This window comes from Centruroides sculpturatus, unplaced genomic scaffold (genome assembly GCF_000671375.1).
Source record: "Centruroides sculpturatus isolate CEXI.00-Female unplaced genomic scaffold, Cexi_2.0 scaffold310, whole genome shotgun sequence".
NCBI classification, from domain to species: domain Eukaryota; kingdom Metazoa; phylum Arthropoda; class Arachnida; order Scorpiones; family Buthidae; genus Centruroides; species Centruroides sculpturatus.
The window spans coordinates 119256-141299 of NW_019386000.1; the positions used below are offsets into that span (position 1 = coordinate 119256).

General features: G+C 30.2%; 1 protein-coding gene across 3 annotated transcripts in view; it reads left to right on the top strand.

The window, feature by feature from the left end:
* LOC111613032 (histone deacetylase complex subunit SAP130-like) overlaps positions 1–22044 on the top strand; it is a 144688-nt gene that overhangs the window by 117860 nt on the left and 4784 nt on the right. For all 3 annotated transcript variants that reach the window (XM_023354333.1, XM_023354332.1, XM_023354334.1), the window contains 7 exons: positions 3642–3755; positions 8202–8329; positions 10538–10634; positions 12229–12326; positions 15948–16073; positions 21289–21392; positions 21476–21613. In XM_023354333.1, coding sequence (XP_023210101.1) covers positions 3642–3755; positions 8202–8329; positions 10538–10634; positions 12229–12326; positions 15948–16073; positions 21289–21392; positions 21476–21613 — 805 coding nt within the window. The remainder of the gene's footprint in view (positions 1–3641; positions 3756–8201; positions 8330–10537; positions 10635–12228; positions 12327–15947; positions 16074–21288; positions 21393–21475; positions 21614–22044) is intronic.

Genomic DNA, 22044 nt, shown 5'->3' on the forward strand with positions numbered 1-22044 from the left:
GTTTAGCTGAGTTAGTTTTGAAAAATGTTTGAAATCGTGGAGACAGCTGAAAAGGAATCCTTAAAATCAGAGTTGTCACCAAAAGTAAAACAGTTGACAAGTTCACAAACAGTTTTTTGCAAAGAAAAAAGAAGTCATCTGAATCATATTGTGAATATTTATGTAAAATGTTAGAAATCATCTCCCAAGTTAACAAGATTGTCTCATTAGTCTTGCAGTACATTATAGAAGACATTCCAGATAAAAGAGTTAAATTCTTAATTTATGAAGCAAAAAATGTTAGAGTTTAGAGAAAAACTGTCTAATTATGAAGCTGTGAAAAAAAATATTGGGCAAAAAGACTTCATCTCAATCTAATGAATAAAAACATTGTTTCAATTGCCTTAATCAATGATTCTTGTTCTTGCTTAATTTTGAATAATAAATTATGTTAAAACATGTATAAACAGAACTTGTGTTTACAAATACAGTGGAGCCTCAGTATATGACCTTAATCAGTTCCTGATGTTTGGACTTATACCGAATTGGACGTATACCAAACCAACTTTTCCCGTTAGAAGTAATGTAAAAATGATTAATCCGTTCTCATGTAAAAAAAAATTGCCAGCTTTAAACACCTCGCTTTCCTGGCTAGTTCCTGCTTGATTTTTCATGAGATCAGCATGTATCTTTTTAGCTTTCTCGCAAATAATTGCTTCTGATATGCTGTCACTAGCACACTGTTTTTCAGTTATCCAAAGCAAAAGCAATTTCTCAACATGATCTAATGTCTTTGATCTCTGTTTAGACATTGATTTAACCCCTTTCACAACGTTAGAAGATTTAATAATGTCTTTATTTTTCACGATTGTCGATATCATCATTCTCAGAATACAGTATGCAACAGTTAAATCTTGAACATGCATGCCACCTTCATATTTCTCAACAATCTCTTTTTTCAGTTCCATTGTGATTCTAGTCATTTTTTTTTTTTTTTTTTAGTTTTCTGTTGCTTTTCATTTGCCTTTCATTTGCTTTTTTGCAATTCATGATTAATAAAAATAATAAAATTTTACTTACAAATTAAAATCAGAAGAAATTTAACAAAGTTATAAACCGTGGCACCGTGAACATCTAGTCTGGTCTAGTACACCGGTAGTGCTACTTGCTCATAGATGGCACATATAATTGAATTAAGTCGTATACTGAGCAAAATTTGTTTCATCAAAACAGGATGTGTTTCGAATTGGACATATTCTAAAGCAGACGTATACCCAGGTACCACTGTAGTTGTTATATTTGAAAAGTATAGAATATTATAAATGAGAAATTGGCAATGCATTTCATTTTTTTCATATACAGTATATTAATGACCATTTTGTCCGTATATGATGCTAAAATGATTAAAAATCCAATTTCCCAGCAGTACGGACTTTCATGGTTTATTTTTCCATTTTGTAGAGAAATATTGTCAAAATGTACAAATTATTATAAATATTTTTAGTATGGACTAAAATGGTATTTCCAACAAAAATTTTGTCTTTAAGATACTGCCTGTAAATGCTAAGGAAATAATTGTTTGAAGGTGAAAACAAAAATTAACCAAATAGTCTTTATGGGTCTTATATCAACTTATAAAGAAATAAATTAATTTTTATATTCTACATTAATTTGATATACACAACATTATTAAATACAAGTACAGTAGAGCATTGATCAACCGTCGCATCGATTAACCAACCGCATTCTAGTCGGCAAATTCAAATGTCCGCTGGTGATGCAGCGCTATAATATTTGGCTATGTCTTGGCTACTTTAATATTATTTTCGTTAAATTTTTGGTGTTTTAGCTGGCAACACTGGCTTGACCATGAAAGGGAGGCCAGTATTTAAACGAGGCTTAATTTTCTAATTATGAGTGGTTATTTGTTTTGTGAGCAATAAAATAATTTAAAAATAATTTTTAACGACACAATAGCAACAATTATTATTTAAAATAAAATTTTGTTAGGCTTAACATCAATGAAAATTCAACACGAAGTAGGTTAATAGCAATATACTAATTACATGGGATATACTAATAATGTACTTTTACATACTTTTCGGTTATCTGTTTTTTCAGTTATCTGACCAACCCCAGTCCTCAATTGAGTCGGATAATCGATGCTCTACTGTATTTAAATTTTGATAGTCATTTGATTTTCAATATTTATTACTTTGAATATCATTCTAAATTATTAATTTTTAATTTAAGACTTGTGGAAAAGACTCTAAATATATCTTCAGTGTGTCAAAATTACCTATGATTAGAAATATTTTATTTTGAATCTTGAAATCCTCCATAATAAATAACGTTAAAAGTTTGTAGAAAATTAAAAAATTTGATTTTGAACCTTAAATAGTTAATAGAAGAATTAAATAGATTTCTAAAACAAAAAACTTCAAATCTAGGGTTTTATTTTAAAGTTCTTCTGCAGGATATTCTGTACATAATCAAAAAGGTTAAAATTAGCCTTAAAGAAAAATTTCTAATATCCTGGATGCTGTTCAATCCAACTTATTTTAGGTTATTTATATATGGAATTGTGAAATCCAGAATTTTTACTGAATTTTCTGATTAATATCCCGCATTTTTCTAAACCCCCAATTAAATTTTCCTTTAACCCTAAACTAAAATCTAACGTGAAAAAGGGAAAAATTCCAATCTCCCCTTTCGCTCAAAGTAAACATCCGTCCATTTCGAAAATAATCCCACATTCCAACTCCAAAGTTGATAGTTAGCATGGGCCTGGGGACAACTTTGACCCATCCGCATATCTTTTACCTCACAACAATTGGTCACATGACCATTCTCCCATGACGAAACTATAAAAGCCACTTGCTTCCCCTCTCGGGGGAGTCGTCTTGACAGTGAGCAGGTTTAACGTTCATCGACCGCCAACTACAATTTCCTCGAATACTGTGTCCTATCGATATATTGTGTCCTGAGAATTTATTATCCTTATCCTACCAGTTCGGAACCCGTTGGATATCATAATCTTTTTCCTCAAGAATATTTACAGACATAAAGAGGTATGGAACAAATTCTTGTGAACTCTCTCTCGGCCCTTCGTGTTTTAGGGACTCAGAATTTCCCCTCGATAATAGTTATTGTACCGTCTATGTAGATAGCTAATAATTCGTTGTTTTTTTGTTAAATTGGTGTCCTCTTTACTTATATATTGCCTGCCACCTTATCGACGGCACTCCTCCCTCCTCCACTCAATCCGAACAATTAAATCCCGTTACTGTGGGATAGGAAAGAAGAAACATTTAAGCCATCTTGACAGTGAGCAGGTTTAACAACCTGTCGCCAAAAAGGGCGACCTCCAACCTCCCCGATGGTTCACAGAATTAATTTGCAAAAGTTCTATGCCATTATGGACACCTGTTTGGCTATGCAGATTGAGTCCACATAATATTTGAATGATACTTCTATCTAAACAATTGTTTTAAGTTGTCCAGTTGTATGTTATTATCGTACATAATAAATTAAATTAACATAAAACTTAATTTATAGCAATAATTTTAGTTTTGTGATCTTATTTTGAATAATCTGATGCATTCGATATACATCAGAATACAGTTAATTAAGAAAATTGATATCTATTCTGAATTTTTTAGAATGTCTTCTGCAGCTAAAAAGAATCTTATGACCAGTTTGCCAGTTTCTGGACCTGCAAGTCCTCATCTTGAAACAACTACAGGAAGCACTATTCCATCTCCTAAATCACTGAGGTATGAATTTTGAATAAACAATATGTAATGATTATTGATTATATTGTTTTTTTTAATACTATTTCCATAATATATAATGTGAATAATATCAAATAATTATTGTTTAATAATGTCAGTTATTGCTTGATTAAATATTTTATTTTTTCTTGCTTTCTTCAATTAACTTTAATTCCATTTCCCAATATGTTTTATTCTATAAAATCTATTTATTAATTTAACTTAAACATCAATTTTTATACCATTGATTTTTTTTAGTTATTTTTGCTTTTCTTTATTAACAAGTACCTTCAGTGGTGTATAATTAATGCAATTAAATTTTAAGAAATTTCAAATTATATCTCTTTCTTAATTTTTATATAGAAATAGTTAAAGTTGGTTGCATTTAGTAATGCTATATAAGGGAGAACTTGTATCCTAAATATAGTATTTCTGAAACAGTTGTAATACTAACGTTAATTGTTTTTTTCTGAAATTAGATTTTATTTATTTTTTGTTGAGTTTATAGTATTCTGTTTGTTCTTATTTTTTTATAACTTATATCAAAACTTTTGAAATTATGATTGAATAATAAACCAAAAATTAATGTACAAGCTATTTTACAAGAGTTCTGAATTGAACCGAAAATTGTGCTGAAAACATTAATTAAATTAAATACTTGCAACATAAGATTTGTATGCATGGACAATATATTTTAAAAATGATTGTTATAACTTAGCTGAAAATGTTATTGATATATAGGTGTTATAGCTATTTAACATTTAAAGCACTGTTAAAGACTGATAACAATAACTAACTAGTAACAATTACATGTTATCTGCCATAAGTAGGCTTACCAGACGTCCCGTTTTGACCGGGATTGTCCCAGTTTGACTGTGTTGTCCCAGTGTCCCGGCCAGTTTGTCATTTTGTCCCGGTTATTTGGTAAAATTTTAAAGTGCCGAATATACAAGAAGTAAAAATAGTGCAGCCTCGAGTAAAATGGTGATTTGGCACTTACCCCTCTGTTACACTCACTGTTGTCAATCTAAATATTTCGTATCTAGATCGTACTTTTAATGTTGTCTATATGTTTTCCTCAAAAATTTATAGCATATGGCCTAATGAATTTAGATGTTTTATTTTGTCATTCAGATATTTTTTCACAGAATTTATAATAGCACGTAGTCAATGACATCTAGATATTTTTATTTCATTTTTTTTTTTAGATATTTTGTTTCAATTAGAGTTGGCAAGACTGAAACTTACACTGGCCACGTCATTGCTGTGCATGTCATCTCTTAGTCGAGTTCAAATTGCTGATCGGCATTTGCAATTATTTCGTACAGTATCTGCGCATTCTTTTATTCAGCGTTTGCAGCCCTTTTAGCGCATGTGTTCAATTATTAAGCCTACTGTCAGCGCGCTTAAGGTGCTCTTTCAGCGCACTAGCAGCACCTCTCGATTACGCTAAAAATAGTGCTTACAAGATGGAAGCATCCATGAGAAAGTATCTTTTTCGACTACCAAATAATAATCAGTTTTTTGCTCTTTTAAATAAGCAGATTTTTAATCGTGACATACGAAAATGGCTTTTAAAGATTTCATTCGAATACTGTGGTACGATATTGTGAACGTAACCAACGATTTTTGCACGCTTTCTTCGTTGTTGGGAATCAGTCATAGCCAATGCCATAAATAAATCATCATTTCCTTGTTTTCTTATAAATAACATCGAACTTAATGGCCTTTCTTCTAATATGCGCGTAAATATAGAAGAAAGAAAAACATTGTTTATATCAGCCATTTTGAGATAGCTCTTTCTCCGGCAAAAGTGTTTTCAACCGTCAACAGCGAAAACGTCATTTCCGGCAGCAACTGCTCAGCGCACTGCTGAATGAAAGAATGCGCGGTATATTAAATTCATTTAATCTCTAAAATGCCAAAAAGAAACCATGTGTTTATTGATGATTGAAAAAAAAGTTATATGATTGTATTGACAAAGTGAAATATGATCTGTGCTTTTCATAATTTTCAGTAACTCATGGTGAGCATCAAACATTTAAAATCATTTGAAATGTGTGAAACCTAAGGCAAGCAATAGGAACTTCCTCAAATGTATTGCCATATTTTAAATGTACCGATTTAAACGACAAAGAATTTTTAAAATAAATATTAATAATAAGATATGTTTAGTTCAGTTATTAAAAATTGCTTTTAACTCGTTGTTTTTGTTAACAAACTACTTTATTTAGCCTTTTCAATCATAGATACTTATCCTAGTAAGCTAATTTTCTGTTGCGAGTATTTTCTCAAAATTGTCCCGGTTTGAGAAGAAAATATTATGGTAAGCCTAGCCATAAGTTCAGGCTGAAAATGGAGTTTAAAAAGATATAGTTACTCAAACATAAATTAGTAGTAATAACGAAATGCTGATTACAATAAGCAATAATATATTTTAACTTGTATGTTAGCCTTAAGTCCTACTGATTTTGATGATGATAACTGACTGATAACATCATCCATGATTAGAATAAGGGAAGTCTACTATATGTGAAGCATGCAATGCCATAATTGTAAATGCCATTTTTCTTTAAATATGTTTTAATGAAGAGTTAAATTCTAAACACAATTAACTGTTGTCTTGGATGTCACGCCAACAGTTAACTCAATGAAAAACTTCAGACTAGGAGGTGTTAAAGAGAATTAAAAGAAATATTTTAATCTTGCAAGCACTTTCAACATAAATATGTACGTCATCTTCAGGCAATTCAAAATTGAAAAGAGAATTCGAACAGAAATTTAAATTTAAGCATTAATTAATTAATTTAACCCCTTAACTCCCATTGACGAGATAACTCGTCAAGGTTACATAGCGTTACATAAAATTCGGTAGTTAAGGCCACTTTTGACAAAAAATTTTTTTCAATTTTTGGAATGTTTTTTAGGTCCCCAAATTTTTTTGTCCGCGCGAAAAAATTTTATTGCGATTTTAATGAGCCTTTGATAAGGCTCGATTAAGGCTTAATCGTTTTTTAATGGGAGTTTTTTATCAAATTTATTTCATGGTTCCTAAGTTGTAGCGCACGGATTTGACTTCGGTAAAGTTATTTAAAGCTGCTTTATTATTTAAATTAAATTAAAATTAACATGCATAACATAAGAGCCAATTAGAATGGCTATTAAGAACAAATAAATTTTAGACATTAAATTAAAAACATTTTGTAAACACGTATGAAATTTGGCACGCATGCACCTTAACAAAGACAGCATAGAAGCCAATCGGAATAGAGCCATAAGTGCAAGTTTACATTAAAATTTAAATATAAAAGCATGGGACATAATTTAAAATACATAAAACACATGTAACATATAAAAAGACGCACATAAAGAGGCTGACGTGTATGTGCCTTGAACCACATAGGAGGTGCAGGAAATGAGTGTAGAATTATTGTTGATTTTTTAAATGCCTGTATAAATTAATGCAGACGTCCGGTAAGTTGAGGGTAGGGGAGTTGCACGGGGAGAGCAGTTTTGTGAGGAGGGCCTCCCAAATATATAGCAAGCTCCCTTCATCACAGTGTTTGAGTATTGCCACCCGATTCCAAAGCACTATGTGGTGTTGTTGTATCACCAATTTGGAAAGTTTCTATAGTTATATTCCAAAAACGGCTAATATTGTTAATGCTTAAATTTAAATGTTCTGTTCGAGTTCTCTATTCGATTTTGAATTGCCTGAAAACGACGTACATATTTATGTTGAAAGCGCTTTCAAGATTAAAATATTTCTTTTAATTCTCTTTAATGCTTCCTAGTCTGAAGTTGTCTAAACGCAATGTTTTCCACTGCAAAAAAATATATATATTGTGGCAATATTGTCACTGTAAGTGGCTATATTTTGAAGTTGAATTTATGTGAAGCCATAACATTTAAAGTGCCAAAGTTCAAGTCATGTGACTTTTGGTACTTAAAATGTTACACGAGATAGCCTGGGATGCCCCCTAGTGGGTGTTCTAGCAGCAGCGATGTAATTCCATTGTATAAATAATAAATTCATATCAATAATAAATTCCTATTACAAATAAAAATAATAATAACTCTGAATTATACTGTTATAAATAAATTGTATTGTTAATTTAAATAATAGTTGAAAATCATTGCTAGGGACGCCCCTAGTAGGTGTTCTAGGCATGCCAAGACAGATTACAGATATACAAACAGTAGGATCAATGGCTTATATAAGTAGATAATTTTGAAATTTCACAGAATTTGTAACCTAGTGAGTTTTTTATCATTTTATTGTAAAATTGAAATAAATTCATTCACTAGAAAATGTGTTTTTTACCTTTCTTGAAAAGTTTGTTTTTTCACATTTACAACATTATGGCATTGCACACTTCATGTGTTATAGTTAGTGCTCTGGAGTTTCAAGTAATAATTATATGAATAAAATGTATTGTTTAAATTTAGTATAAATGACCAGCAACGAGAAAATAACAATACTTCTGGAACTACAGCTATTGATTCAAGTGATTGTAGAATTCCTACATCATTAGCTGTGTCAACTAATCAAGATTCTTCAGAAACTACAGATCAAAGTAAGTAGCAAATATTTTAAAATATATTAAACAAATAGCCTATTAGATTACAGCAACAATGAAAAAGGCTTGTTACATTAAGATGAGAAGGAACCAGATTTAAATTATTCAAACATAACTTTAATTAAAATAATGGGGTTGGTATTTTAATTTAATTTAAAATATATATATATGTAGTCTATTTAAAACTTTTAGTAATTTAGCTATTTATATATATATATATATAAACAACAAGTTCTCACTTAACATCATTAAAGTAGGATACAAGCACTTGTAATCTTTTATGATATCATTGTTGAATTTTCTTTATAAACAATAAAATATATGCTGTGAGGTGGGAAACAAATACCAAAGGTTGCAAACATGATCCAATAAGAATATTATTAATTGAATTATATCTGATTTATGTCAATAAGCTTATGGTATAAATGGTTTTGTTATATGTTATTCTGCTAAATATCACAATATTTAAGAACCTATCAATGTCATTAAGTGAAGACTTGCTGTATATACAAGATCCAACACAAAAATAATGAGACTAATGCTTGTAAACTTTTTTATTCCAAAATAGTCTTCTTCTTAGTTTATAGAGTTGCATATGATGCTGTCACTATTCAAAACATTGATGCTGATCATTTTTTACAAGTCTATTCAGGAACTCTGTTTTTTTAAATCTCTTTAATTGCATAAAATTAAATCCTTTAAGCATGTGCTTGGATTTGGACTTTTGGGAAGAGGGAGAGATCATCCAAAATGAGATCTGATGAACAAAGAGGATAATGAAGTGCAATGATTTTTTTTAATTGGTTAAAAATGATTTTACAGACAGAGTGTTGTAGGATAGCATGTCTGCTATCCTGATGCAAGATTCACTTGTTTTTCCATAAGGATCACTGTTTCTTTCTTACTGATTTGTACAATAATCAAAATTTCAATATAATAGTGTTGATACTTAGTCTGGCCACTGGAAATCCACTCTGTTGTTACATCTTGGATATCAAAGAAAGTGGGGATGATGATCTGGGCAGTCATAATCTTTTATACTTTCTCTGCCTTCTGAAAATTATTTATGCCATTTCAAATATATGCATGAGATTTACAATTTTCACCATAAGGCTGTTAGTAATTGAAATGTTCATCATAAATTTCTTAGGTTTGAAGAGAAATTTAATGTTAATTTGTTACTCACTTTCTGAATCAATCAGATATTTTCTAATCAAGAGCAAAGATGTATCTGTACTAAAACCCTTGTTCACTGCTACTGAATAAATCAAATAGGATGTAACTTGAACTGTATTCTTACAGTGTGACAAATAGTTTCTGCTTATTTCTCAATTTATTTTCATTGTTGGTTCTTGAGTTTTAAAGTTAATCTTATTACAATAGAGCATTGATTATCTGAATACTGATCATCCAAAACATCGGTTAACCAAAAGCATTCCAGTCAGCAAATTCAAATTTCCGCTAATGCTGTGGCACTGCAATATTTAGTTATGTCTTGGGCTACTCCAATATTATTTTTGTTGGTGTGCATGTTTTAGCTGGCAGCACTGGTGTGACCATGAGAGGGTACTTAAGGACATGCCAGTATTTGAATGAAGCACAAAACAAGCAAAACTCACCACTCAGTGGTGAGTTTTGCTTGTTTTGTGTGATGTTTTTCTGAGGACTGTGTGTCATGCTGAATTGGAACATTTTTGATACTAGGTTAACTTCCGAAATATAATTTTTTTTTTGTTTTTATATTTTTCAATATATTTATTTTGTTTGTGCAAAATAAATAAATAATTTTTAACGATACAATAGCCATGATTATTATTTTTTAAAAATTTTTTGTTAGGGTTAATATTGACAAAAACTCAATGCAAAAAGACACGCATCAGAGAAAAATTTCAACATGGGATAGGTTAATATATTTTTTCATGCATGATCAATTATCCGAACAACCCCAGTCCAAAATTGTTTCAGATAATCAATGCTCTACTGTATTTTTGTGTCGTGTCTCATATATACTTACAATGTTAGTTTTTAATAGTTAGTTAGTTAACAATTAATTAATAAAATTATTGTTTTTATTTGGTTATATGAATTTAAGGAGTCAAGAAACTTTTTATTATCTCTGATTTTCATTTCAATTTTATGAACTATAAATTAAAATATATTTAAAATTTTCTAAAGATGATGAGATTGTTTTGAAATATATTTCAGATTCAAACACTTCTGTAGAAGTTAGTAATAAGTTGTTATCAGTGCCATCTGTTCCTGTTGAAGCATCTCCTAGGAAAAAACCTCGGAAACAGCAATTGTAAGAATTTATATTTGAGAAAATAATTTATAAATAAGAGAAATTATATATATTATAATGGGTTTAACTATTTGAAGACTAGATAATGCATGATAAAAGATATTAGGATATTCTTTATATAATCAGTTTTTCAAAAAAAAAAAAATTATTTAAAATATTTATTTAGGATGAATACTGAAAAATTACTTATATTTTGGCTACATGTCTGTCTTTAAGAGTGAAGAGGAGAAACAAAGAAAGCACTTAAGTGAATTTTAAGCTTTTACTAAATGAAAAACATTTTTGTCAAATTACAATTGAAGAAGTTAGTTATCTCAGAAAATTATAGAGGAAGTGTTATCTCAAAAAATTATATTGAAATGTAAAAAATGCTATATTCTATAATAATGAAACAAAGTTTATTTATTTAACTATCTGAGTTTAATTAGTGAAAATAAAATACATCTTAAGGTCAAATCTGATTTCACTCCATCAGAACAATTGCACAATGAAATTTTATAAAATGGAAATTAACTGTTAAAACCAATTTATGCAGACAGTAAAATCAAGAGGGCAAAAAATTAAGCAGAGGCATCAACAGTTGATTTAACTAATTGTCATCTTAATTTTTTTTGCATTTATTCAATTTACACTGTCTTGTAAAATAATTACACATAAATCACATCAAAAAGTTAATTTTTTTCAATTGTGCCTTATTTATTGACAAGACTGTGTCTTATTTATAAAATTGCACTGCCTGATATGTTACCAGCTTAGAGGTATGAAGGAGTACATGTCAGGAGTTGCAGTTTGGCACAGAGTATTAGGTGCCCAAATCATGTGCACATAAAAAAAAAACCATACTTGTAGGTAGTCGGGGAATGGAGAACTGAGTCAAAATAAAATACAAAATGGCGACACTCTCTACAAATAGGCAGTAGTGCAAGATTTGCGCGTGCGTTGCTCGTTGATAAGTTGGAAATACGAATATTGTGAAATCGAATTGAATGAAGTTGACTCATCCTGTATGTATAGTCTCAAGAAATATATTTTTTGTAAAAGTATTTTTATATTAATTAGTCAAGTTTTTTTAAGGTAGTTATGGATATCTATTTGTTTATAAAATAAATGCTTAAACTTAAATTTGTTGAAATTTAATTTTCAGTGTATAATTTTTGACAGATTTTTGTGGGGTACTAATGAAATGTATGCATTAAAAAGGGGCAGTAGTCCAAAAAAGTTTGGAAACATTGCTCTAAGCCTTTTGTTTTGTTCAGTTTCAAATATAACAAATCAGCTGATATTTGCCTGAAAATTTAGTATTTGTAGTCAGGAAAGGCAAGAATATTTGGTATTTGACCAAAACACTCTATTTGGTTAATTTCTAGACTAAACATTAAAAAAATGAACAAAAAAAAAGGAAATATTAAAAGTAATATTTCTTTTCCTTATTAAAATTTATTGCTGTTTTATTATAGTCCTAAAATAAGTTGTTCGTGTGATTACATTTTTAAGAATTAACTAAAAATCATGTTTTTTTTCTTTCTTTTTTTAATATATAAATTTGAAACTTTGAGCTATTGAATAATAGATGAATTAAAATTTTTTCCTCTAGAGCTGCTAATGAACTGATAGAAGCACATTCAACTGATGGTGAAGAAGATTTTGAAAAAGATGTTAAAGATAACATTAGAAAAGAATTGATTAAAGAAGGTAAATGAAGTATAAGGTTTTGTTTGTTTGTTTATTTTCTAAAACATATAAAAACAATGCAAGCAACTTATAAATGTATGAAATAGCCTCCTGTTACAGAATACAAATATGGAACTCACATTAAAAAGATAAATTAAAAACTATTATAAAACTTAAGAATATGTGTAAAGTTTTTAACTTTTAAAATTTCTGAAATATAAATACAAATACTTTACAGTTTCAAAAATAGATTGCACAATAACAATTATCTTTGAGTATTAATTTAAGTATTTAAAAACTGATATATTAAAAGAATGTATATGGAAAGACAAGTTTATGAATGTTGATAATATCCAAAAAAAAAAAAAAAGCTTGCAAGAGCTCTTGCACAGCTTTCTTAGCATTCATAATTTACAAAGTTAAGGTTGTGTGTAGTTCCATCTGTTGTGAGATTTCATTTAAAATTTTTAATTAATTTTTTTCAGTACATAAAAAAACTCCAGCAACGAGTTGTGTAACTTTCCCGGACAGATTTTAAAATTGTGTGTGGTGCCATCTGTTGTGAGATTTCATTTTAAAAACTTTTTTAGCATTAATTATTATAAAATGATAAAATATTTCATTTTGAGGGTAGAGACGAGTTTTATAAACAAATCAAGCCCACCAGTGGCCGAATAAATAAAACCATTGAACACTGGTAGTTGGTCCTAACCAATGGGCTGGTCACCATGCAGTGTTCTGGGTCTAACACCTAAACACAATCCAGTTTCCACATAGAAAGTCCTGCTAGAAGTTACCCCATTGACAGATCACCNAACAAAAATATGTATATAAATACATGCATAGGTTAATTAAATATTAAAACATTATATAATAATACATTATATGAAATTAAAAGAAATGCAAGATAAGCAAAAATTCAAACAAACAAGGCGTTAAATTAAGAGCTCTCTAATCATTTAATTAAGTATTTCCAGGCTGAAGGCAACCCTTCAGAATCTCTAGAATTAATGCATTTATCATGCAATCTGCTCTTATATACTTCAATTTTTTCGGCACAAATCGTCAACATCGGTGAATGTACTGGTTTAGTAATACTTGCTTCGTCCCATTTGACGACTGTGTCCTCAACTTGCGCCAACTGCAATAGTATTGTGGCATTAGATTCCTTGCTGATATTGTATTTGTGTTCTTTTAATCTGACTCCTAAGTTTCTATTAGTGACACCAATGTAATTTTTGGTGTCACTAATAGAAACTTAGGAGTCAGATTAAAAGAACACAAATACAATATCAGCAAAAGACCACTGATCATTGTTGTCCTATTCCAGACGGAATAAAAGGCTGAAGGGGTTGAGATTGATCATCTGTAAGAAATCCAGGATGGCAGATTTATCCCGCCAAACTATTAAAATATCATCAACTTATCTGGTATATAGATAAATGTGGTTGGTGAAGGCAGGAAGGACAGAGATCTCTAGTTGATGTACTACTAATTCACAAAGCAAACCTGATAAAGGGCTGCCTATAGGGACTTACTTTGTAGGGAAGTTTCTCCTTCAAAGGAGAAAAAAGATGGATGGCAGAGAAAGTTGGTTAATTTCAATATGTGTAGACAAAGTGTCATCACCCACCATACAACTTGAAAAGAAGATCAAGTCCTTCATCATGGACCATCTCCCACCTTACCCACACTGCATTGCTAACACTTTGGATTTAATAGGTTGCCTTAAGGAACTTACTATCCAGGACAATTTTCACTTTATGGTCTTTGACTTCCAATCACTATACCCTTCTATCCACATTGAACCTTGTTTCTGCTCCCTCCAGGATTTCCTCCTCTCCCATGTTAAGGACACCAACAAACATCACAAATGATAAAACATAGTTAGTTGCCAGGTCTATGAGTTTTGACAAAGGCAAAGATGCATGGGGTTGCTGGGGTGGTGACGGCAGCATGGCAGAGTTGGAGGATACCTGCTAGGAGGAGTTGGTGAGTCAAATGACTCTAGCCTGTAACTTACTTGGGTAGTTATTGGGGGCAACATATAGTCCTGTATTCCCTTGCAGTATGTGGATTGGAGCATCAGTACGGTGTTCTTAGATTTGTTTGCCTTTAGGGCAAAGATGTCAAGTGCTTTCGTCCATGTTTTGGTGTCCTGAATGGATTTCCAAATGGATGTCTGGCTCTATGAACACATTTATTCCTGTGGATAAAGACCATTTTCCTCCAGTAAAATTCTTTATATAGATTTTCCATGCCTCCTAGAAGTTCTACTTCTGGGATGATATTCTTGGATACTATCGTAGAATGTGGAGGGCATTAGTTCCGCTCGCATAACATTGCGCCCTAGAGAACGCAACGGGAAACCACTCTTGGTACTATCTTTCCCTAGTAACGCCTTGGTGTATTTACTAACTACTTACTAATCTGCGCTGGGTGTGGCCGAGGTCGGGAAAAACCTGATATGGCACTATGAGATGAGAGATCGTAGAAGGTGGAGGGGGTGTAGGATCCTGTCATGTTGAAAAGGCAACATAGGGTGCTTCTGCTTGCTAAGTAAATTTGAAATCTTGTTGTGAAGTTTACATAACCAGGTGGTGACAGAGTCTGCTAGGCCAGGGGTCGGCAACCTGCGGCTCTTTAGTTCTATACGCAAATATTATTTATTTTATCAAAAAAAAAAAAAAAAATTTAAAAATTGTTCTGAATCGATTAACGAGGATTAAGCACTGATTCTATCTCTCAGCCACTTGTACTCACTTTCCACTGCACCTCTCTCCCGTGACACGCGTCGTCACTGTCGGAAGCTCTCGAATGACGCCGTCATCAGATGTTTCTATTATCTAATTTGTTGTGAAAAACAATACTTATATATGAATAAATAGATATTTTTTTTTTATGAATAAATAGATTAGTTTTTTTTATCAAAAAACTTTATTTATGCGAGTACTATTTATTGTTGGCAAGAAAAAATTTTGTGGCTCTTTAAAAACTTTGAAATTTTCCAAATTGTAATTTTGGCTCTTCCAACTCAAAAGAGCTCCTGTGCTAGGCCAATGATGTTTTGGTTAATGTGTGCAAGTAACTGAAAGTTACAATGGTAGATGTTATTTTCTAGAACTATGATTGCTTTGAGGATGGCGTATTTATGTCTCCTGGTATGACAGATGGGTTTATGTAGGTTTATGTATGATGATGGGTTTATGGGTTTAAGTGGACTTGGTGGAGGATGGATGCACAGTCTAGAGAGAGAGTTATGTTGAAAATTGAGGTAGGGAAGATGCCTAAGGTAAAACATTGACAAAGGAAGTCCAATTTAACAGTTGTTTGGCAAAGGTGCAGGATGAGTTTGCGGTAATGTTTAGTTGGCATAGCCATTTCTAAGTTAACAACTGCTACTTCACAACTGGTTAATATTAGACAAAAGCAAAACACTGCCTAAATCTAACAATTTTTCTCTGGTTTGTTAGGTTTTAGCAGAGTTTTATTTTTGTCTAATATTAACTAGTTGTAAAGTAGCAGTTGTTAACTATTGTTTGTAGTTAACTATTCTTACATATAATGATTAATTTATATATATAAGAAATAATTAATTATTAATCTATTTATAAACAACAAACAAAAATTTTTTTAATTTAGAAGAAGAAAATGTAAAATGGGTTACTTTTTGTAAACGACCAACTATGTCTTTGCTGAGTGGTTATCAGCATACTTGGAAATCTCGTCATAATCATTTTCTGAAATATAGTGATGTTAAACCAAAAGGTAAAATTTTAGTTTTTTGTTTTCTACTATATATTTAAATTTTAAAATGTTTTATTCTTAATATATAAATTTTAAATTGAATACAATTAATATTATTTGGTATATGGAATTACTTATTTCATTATCAAATAATATATATTTTACAAGATAGTTATATATGTTTTATAAAAACTAAATACTACTAATTAGGTGTTTTTTCCTCTGGAAGTGATAACATATATAAACTTTTTGTGATGAATTGCTTTACATTACATTCATGAAACTTTGTTTGTTATTGGGAAGTTTTTAAGAGATTAATAATTATTGTAAGCATTGTAATTTTATTTTTATAAAAAGAAAAAGCTCTCTTTGTAAGAATAAGCATCAAAAAATGTCACACAGCCAATCAGAATCAGCTTTATTTATGACATATGATAAATATTATGCCTATCACAAATCTAACATTGCAGTCAGCAAACCAGAAGTGCCACCATTATTTATATCATGCTTCAAAGATTTAATGGACAATTTAAAGTGGTTTAAAATGTGGTATAAGTGATATTTTGTTAGTAGTGGTATATTTATTAAATACTTTCCTAATTAATTTCATGTTTATAGTTAGACAAAAACAATTTCCATTACATTCATAATGTAACCAGATGCATCACCATCTATAATGGTGATGCATCTGGTTACATTATGATGGTTTTACTTTATCCTTTAAAATTTTTAAATTATTTTAAACATGTTGGGAAATTTTTACATTATGTCGTTTTTACCTAAATATCCATCTTGCATATACCCAATCAATACTATTTATTTAAATTATTTTTTTTTTTATTAGCACATACTGATTCCTAAATATCTTTATATGTATTTAACTATGGTAAAAACGAATAAAATTTACATTGCAACATAAAAAGAATTTAATACAGATTTTATATTATGTATATATTAGTGGTATGATTGTGCCTACCATGTGTGTGTGTGTGTGTGTGTGTGTTTAGAAGAGAAATGAGATAATATCTATATATTTATTTATTCAGTATTTCTGAATTAAATAATGATTATGGTCCTTAGTTTTAATTCATAATGACATGTTTCTATAATTGAATTCCTTCTTTTTTTCCTCAATATTTTAAGATATAGAATACAAAAAATTATAACAATTAACACCTAAATGCTAATTCCAGCACTGAATGAACAAAAAATTTTAATGCTCGAACGTTTTCGGTCTTTTTTTACTTTGTTGGTCAAGCTTACATCCAAAAAAGGGGCATACCAATGAGTAGCCCAATCTCTGGGGATCTGTGTGAACACTAAAGTTAGACCAGGAAAGTCACACAGAGGTTAACTACTTAGATGTCAAGATTAATACGGCAAATAAAAATATAACCACAACCATTTACCGCAAACCAACATACTGTCCTCTCTTCATACCTGCTAACTTCGCAGACCCTTGGCCTTTTAAGCTATCAGCTTTTTGTGCCCTAGTCTCAAGGGCTTATTCCCACTGCTCTGATACTTCCGACTTCAACTGACACAACTTACGCTCGTTGGAGGCTCTTGAGATTTATATAGAAACCATGAAGGGAAACTGCATTAACTCTGATTGTATTCCGATTCCACAATCATGGAAGTATTATTTACATTGCCACAAAGCACAACAATAATTGTATGTGTAATTATTTTTCATCTTTCTGCTTTGTAAAAGAAAACAATTTCCACATCGTTTACATCATGCTAATTTTTACGCTATAATAATAATTTATGTGTAGCTTTATTTAAAAATAATTATTTTTATGTTGTAAATGTAACATATTTTATATTGTACGGTATGTTGTTTAAACATTTAAAAATTTGGAATACAGCTGTATTCGACGGTTAGAAGTTTTCAAATGATAGAACTGTTTTTTTTTTTTTTTTTTCATACGTTCCTGAGGAAGGCCTCTAAACGACAGCTGAAAACATTCGAGCATTAAAATTTTTTGTTCGTTCAGTGCTGAAATTAGCATTTAGGTGTTAATTGTTGTGTTTAGTATATAGTTCCAGTTTACTTGTGCTAGTTTTTTGTCTGACAAAAAATTATATAAAATAAAGAAAAAATTATTTCTATCTTCTGAATGAAAACTGATCATTTGATTTTACTTTGTACAACATGTCAATAAATTAGTATAGTTTGTCTTAGTGATTACTTTAAACCTTATAAATTTATTATTGTTTGTGAATACAGTAGAGCATCGTTTATTCGAAACGTTGGTTATACGAAAGCATTCCAGTCGGCAAATTTAAATTTTCGCTAGTGCTGTGGCGCTGCAATCTTTGGCTATATCTTGGGCTATTCCAATATTTTTTTTTTGGTGTGTGTATTTTAGCTGGCAGCACTGGCACTATTGTGTGATGTTTTTCTGAGGATTGTGTATCATGTTGAATCAAACGTTTTTGATAGTAGATCAACTTCTAAAGTATATTTTTTCAATATATTTATTTTATTTGTACAAAATAAAAAAATAATTTTTAACGATACAATAGCAACGATTATTATTTTAAACAGTTTTCATTAGGCTTAACATTGACGAAAATTCAATGCAAAGCGATACGCAACAGAAAAATTTTATCATGGGATAGGTTAATATATTTTTCGTACATAATTGGTTATCCAAAAAATAAGTTATCCAAACAACCCCATTCCCCAATTGATTCGGATAAACGACGCTCTACTGTATGTATATAAAAATATTAAAAATTGAAAGTGCTTGAAGATAGCTTTTATTTATGCTGTACAATATTTATTATTAAATACTAATGCATCTAATACAAATAAGGATTAAAAGAAAGAAGTAAAAGAAAAATAAACCATAAAATATTAGTTTATGCTAGCATATTGATCTGTTATGATTATTTGAGTAATAAAATTTTTTTTAGCAAAGTTGTCAAGTTATAATTCTGTTTATCCTATGTAGATGACAGATTATGAAACTGTTTATAAAAGATCTGTCTGTTATTAAATAGTTCCAGCCATAAATCATTGTAATTATTTTATACTTAATCTTAGTTTTTGATATTTACTACTGCTACTTTATTATTATTATTATTTTTTAACAGATCAGTTTTTTAATTTAAGAATTTTGTAATTGTGCTATGAATTTTTCTGAATCAGATAAAAATAATTTATTTAATTTGATAAAACTGCAAATAATACAATCTAACATAGATATTCTAAGCATGAACAGATGGTCTCAAACAATTCCTTATATCTATCCAATATTCATTTTAGTAACTCTGACAGATATATACAAACTGTCCATCATATAAAGTAAATGGGATTCAGCATACATCATATGAAAATTATGTCTGTCATACTTGCAATGTATTTTCCACTATATTCTATGTGATGTTTCATCTTCTTAAATCAACTGTAGAAGTAATCAACTTACTAGATTTCTGAGATGCATTTACATGCATTCTGTAGACAGAAATTGGATCTACACTCTGCTAACATCATCCACAAAGCAGTTCTTTGATTTATAGCAATAGAAAGTAATAACAACATATCAGATTTGGTCTATAGCAGTGGTATTCAATCTATGGTCGTGACCCCATTTGGGGTCACACTGTTAAAATGTTTGAATACCATTGGTCTATAGGATGGATGGTTTACTAGTTGAATATTTAATTCAGTCATGAAATCCATTGTTTTTATAGAGGCATTATCATGGAGAAACAGGAGACCCTAAAGTTTGGTCTTTGGAAATTTCCAACAGATCTTTCCTGGAAGATTTGTAATAGACAAGTAGTAACATATCAGTTGGCAATGACAATCCTGTAGGCTCACAATTGCAACATGCCTTGGCCAAATTTGGCAATCAACACTTCTGAGCTATTTCACCTTTACTGGTGATAGCTTATCCAGAAACACCCAAATAACATCTTGATTACTGCTTTGTTTCCAGGTCATACTCATAGATTTATGTTTCATCATCAGTCATGATCTCCCAAACATGCTTTGATTGCCCATTTTTCAGATCATGTAGCACCATCTCCTCCATATAAGCCTCTTTCTGTTGATTTGACAGGAAATGTGGAACTTATTTACGTGACACATTCCTGACATGTAGTTTTTTGCTTAATATCTTATATATTGATACTGATTCAATACTAGACTGAACTCTATGCACAAATATAAATATCCATTAACCCAATTTATATATTAATGCCAAACGATTGCTAGATTACATTGGGCTATAAAACTACTTGACTTTTAATTATTAATTAGTAACCTTAGTATAGCCTGATATAATCTGGCAATTGTTTAGCATTAAATTCTACATCTATATATATTACATATGGATTTGTTCTTACCATAATCTTAACACAATTCACTTGTTCTAAGACTGCCATTGTAAGGCAATCATTTGTCTTTCAGAGTAATCCTGTCACATCAAAACTTACCAAATGATCAAAACATTCCCAAAAGGGATGGAGCAGTCTCTGAGAAAGCATCTTGCAAATAAAGGAGTGGTTGGATTTCAGTTATAAAAATCATTCAATTTAAAATCATAAAAAAGTCATTAATTTTTAGCCTTGAGTCAACTCCATTCTAATGGCCAACAAACAAAAGAACTTCTGGTCAAGTTACAATATAGAACAAAGATTTCATGTTAAAGTAAAAATGTTTTGACTGATTACAAGTGGAAACACTTTATCACCCAGCATACAGTCTACATATGAGTGTGCCCAATTACAACTTGTTATATAAGTCAAAGATTCCACTCTAGAGCTAAGGTTTTTCAACATTGTACACCCTGAATACAAGTGTGATCTGACAACTTCAAAGCCTTCAAATAGCTATTACAGGTTTGGGAAGCAGTTATGTCTCCAAAGGAAATATTTTGAATGTTGTTAGTGCATAAACAATCAACAAATGGAATGATTTTAACATGTAATGATTTTAACATGAAATAACCCTCAAACACACACTGTATTCAACAATGAGTGAATGTGTTTGTATTTATGTGTTTTAGTATATTAGTGTTAAAATTTCAAATTTGAAAATAAATATTGGCCAATTGAGGACATCACACAGACCATTGTCTAGTTAAATTATTAGTAATAAACTTTTAAATGTACTATAAGTAATAATTTGATATAATATTTGTATTTAATTTAATGAAATACTATTGTATTATATACATTTTAAAATATATATTATATTATAAATAATTTCATTTCATAGAAGAAAAAAGGCAAACAGTGAATGATTTGGTAAATCAGAAAGGTGTTTTGCAAAAAGCTAATGGTTGGAAAATGTATCATTTAACAACCCAAATGGATGAAGTTGTTAGTATTTTTATTACAATTTTGATTGTATAAAACCATTTTAATGATTATAGCTAAAAATATTTATTTAATTGATTTGGTAGGTTGAATTAGAAGATTCTGTATATAACAGGCTGTCCCAACTTCTTGACTTTGTTGAAAATAATCCACCAGCTTGGAAATCAAAACCATTGAATGGAGATGAAGAGAGAGTCCTTAATAAAATTAGTGATTTAATTAAGGTAATTATGTTTTGAGCTTTTAGATATTTTAAAATTTTAATTATGGTTATAATATAATCCATTATTTTTGCTCTTTATATTACATACAAATAAAAATTGTATAAATTGCATTTATACATGAGAATGAATATACAGATTATTAAATCTAAATACTATACAGTAGAGCATCGATTATCCGACCCCTGATTAACTGTCACATCGGTTAACCTACCATTCTAGTCGGCAAATTTCAAATGTCCACTAGTGATGTGGCGCTACAATATTTGGCTATGTCTTGGCTACTTTAATATTATTTTTGTTAAATTTTTGCGTGTTTTAGCTGGCATCAATGGCGCGACCATTGAAGGGAGGCCAGTATTTAAACGGGACTTAATTTTCTAATTATGAGTGGTTGTTTGTTTCGTGAGCAATAAAATAATTTTTAATGATAC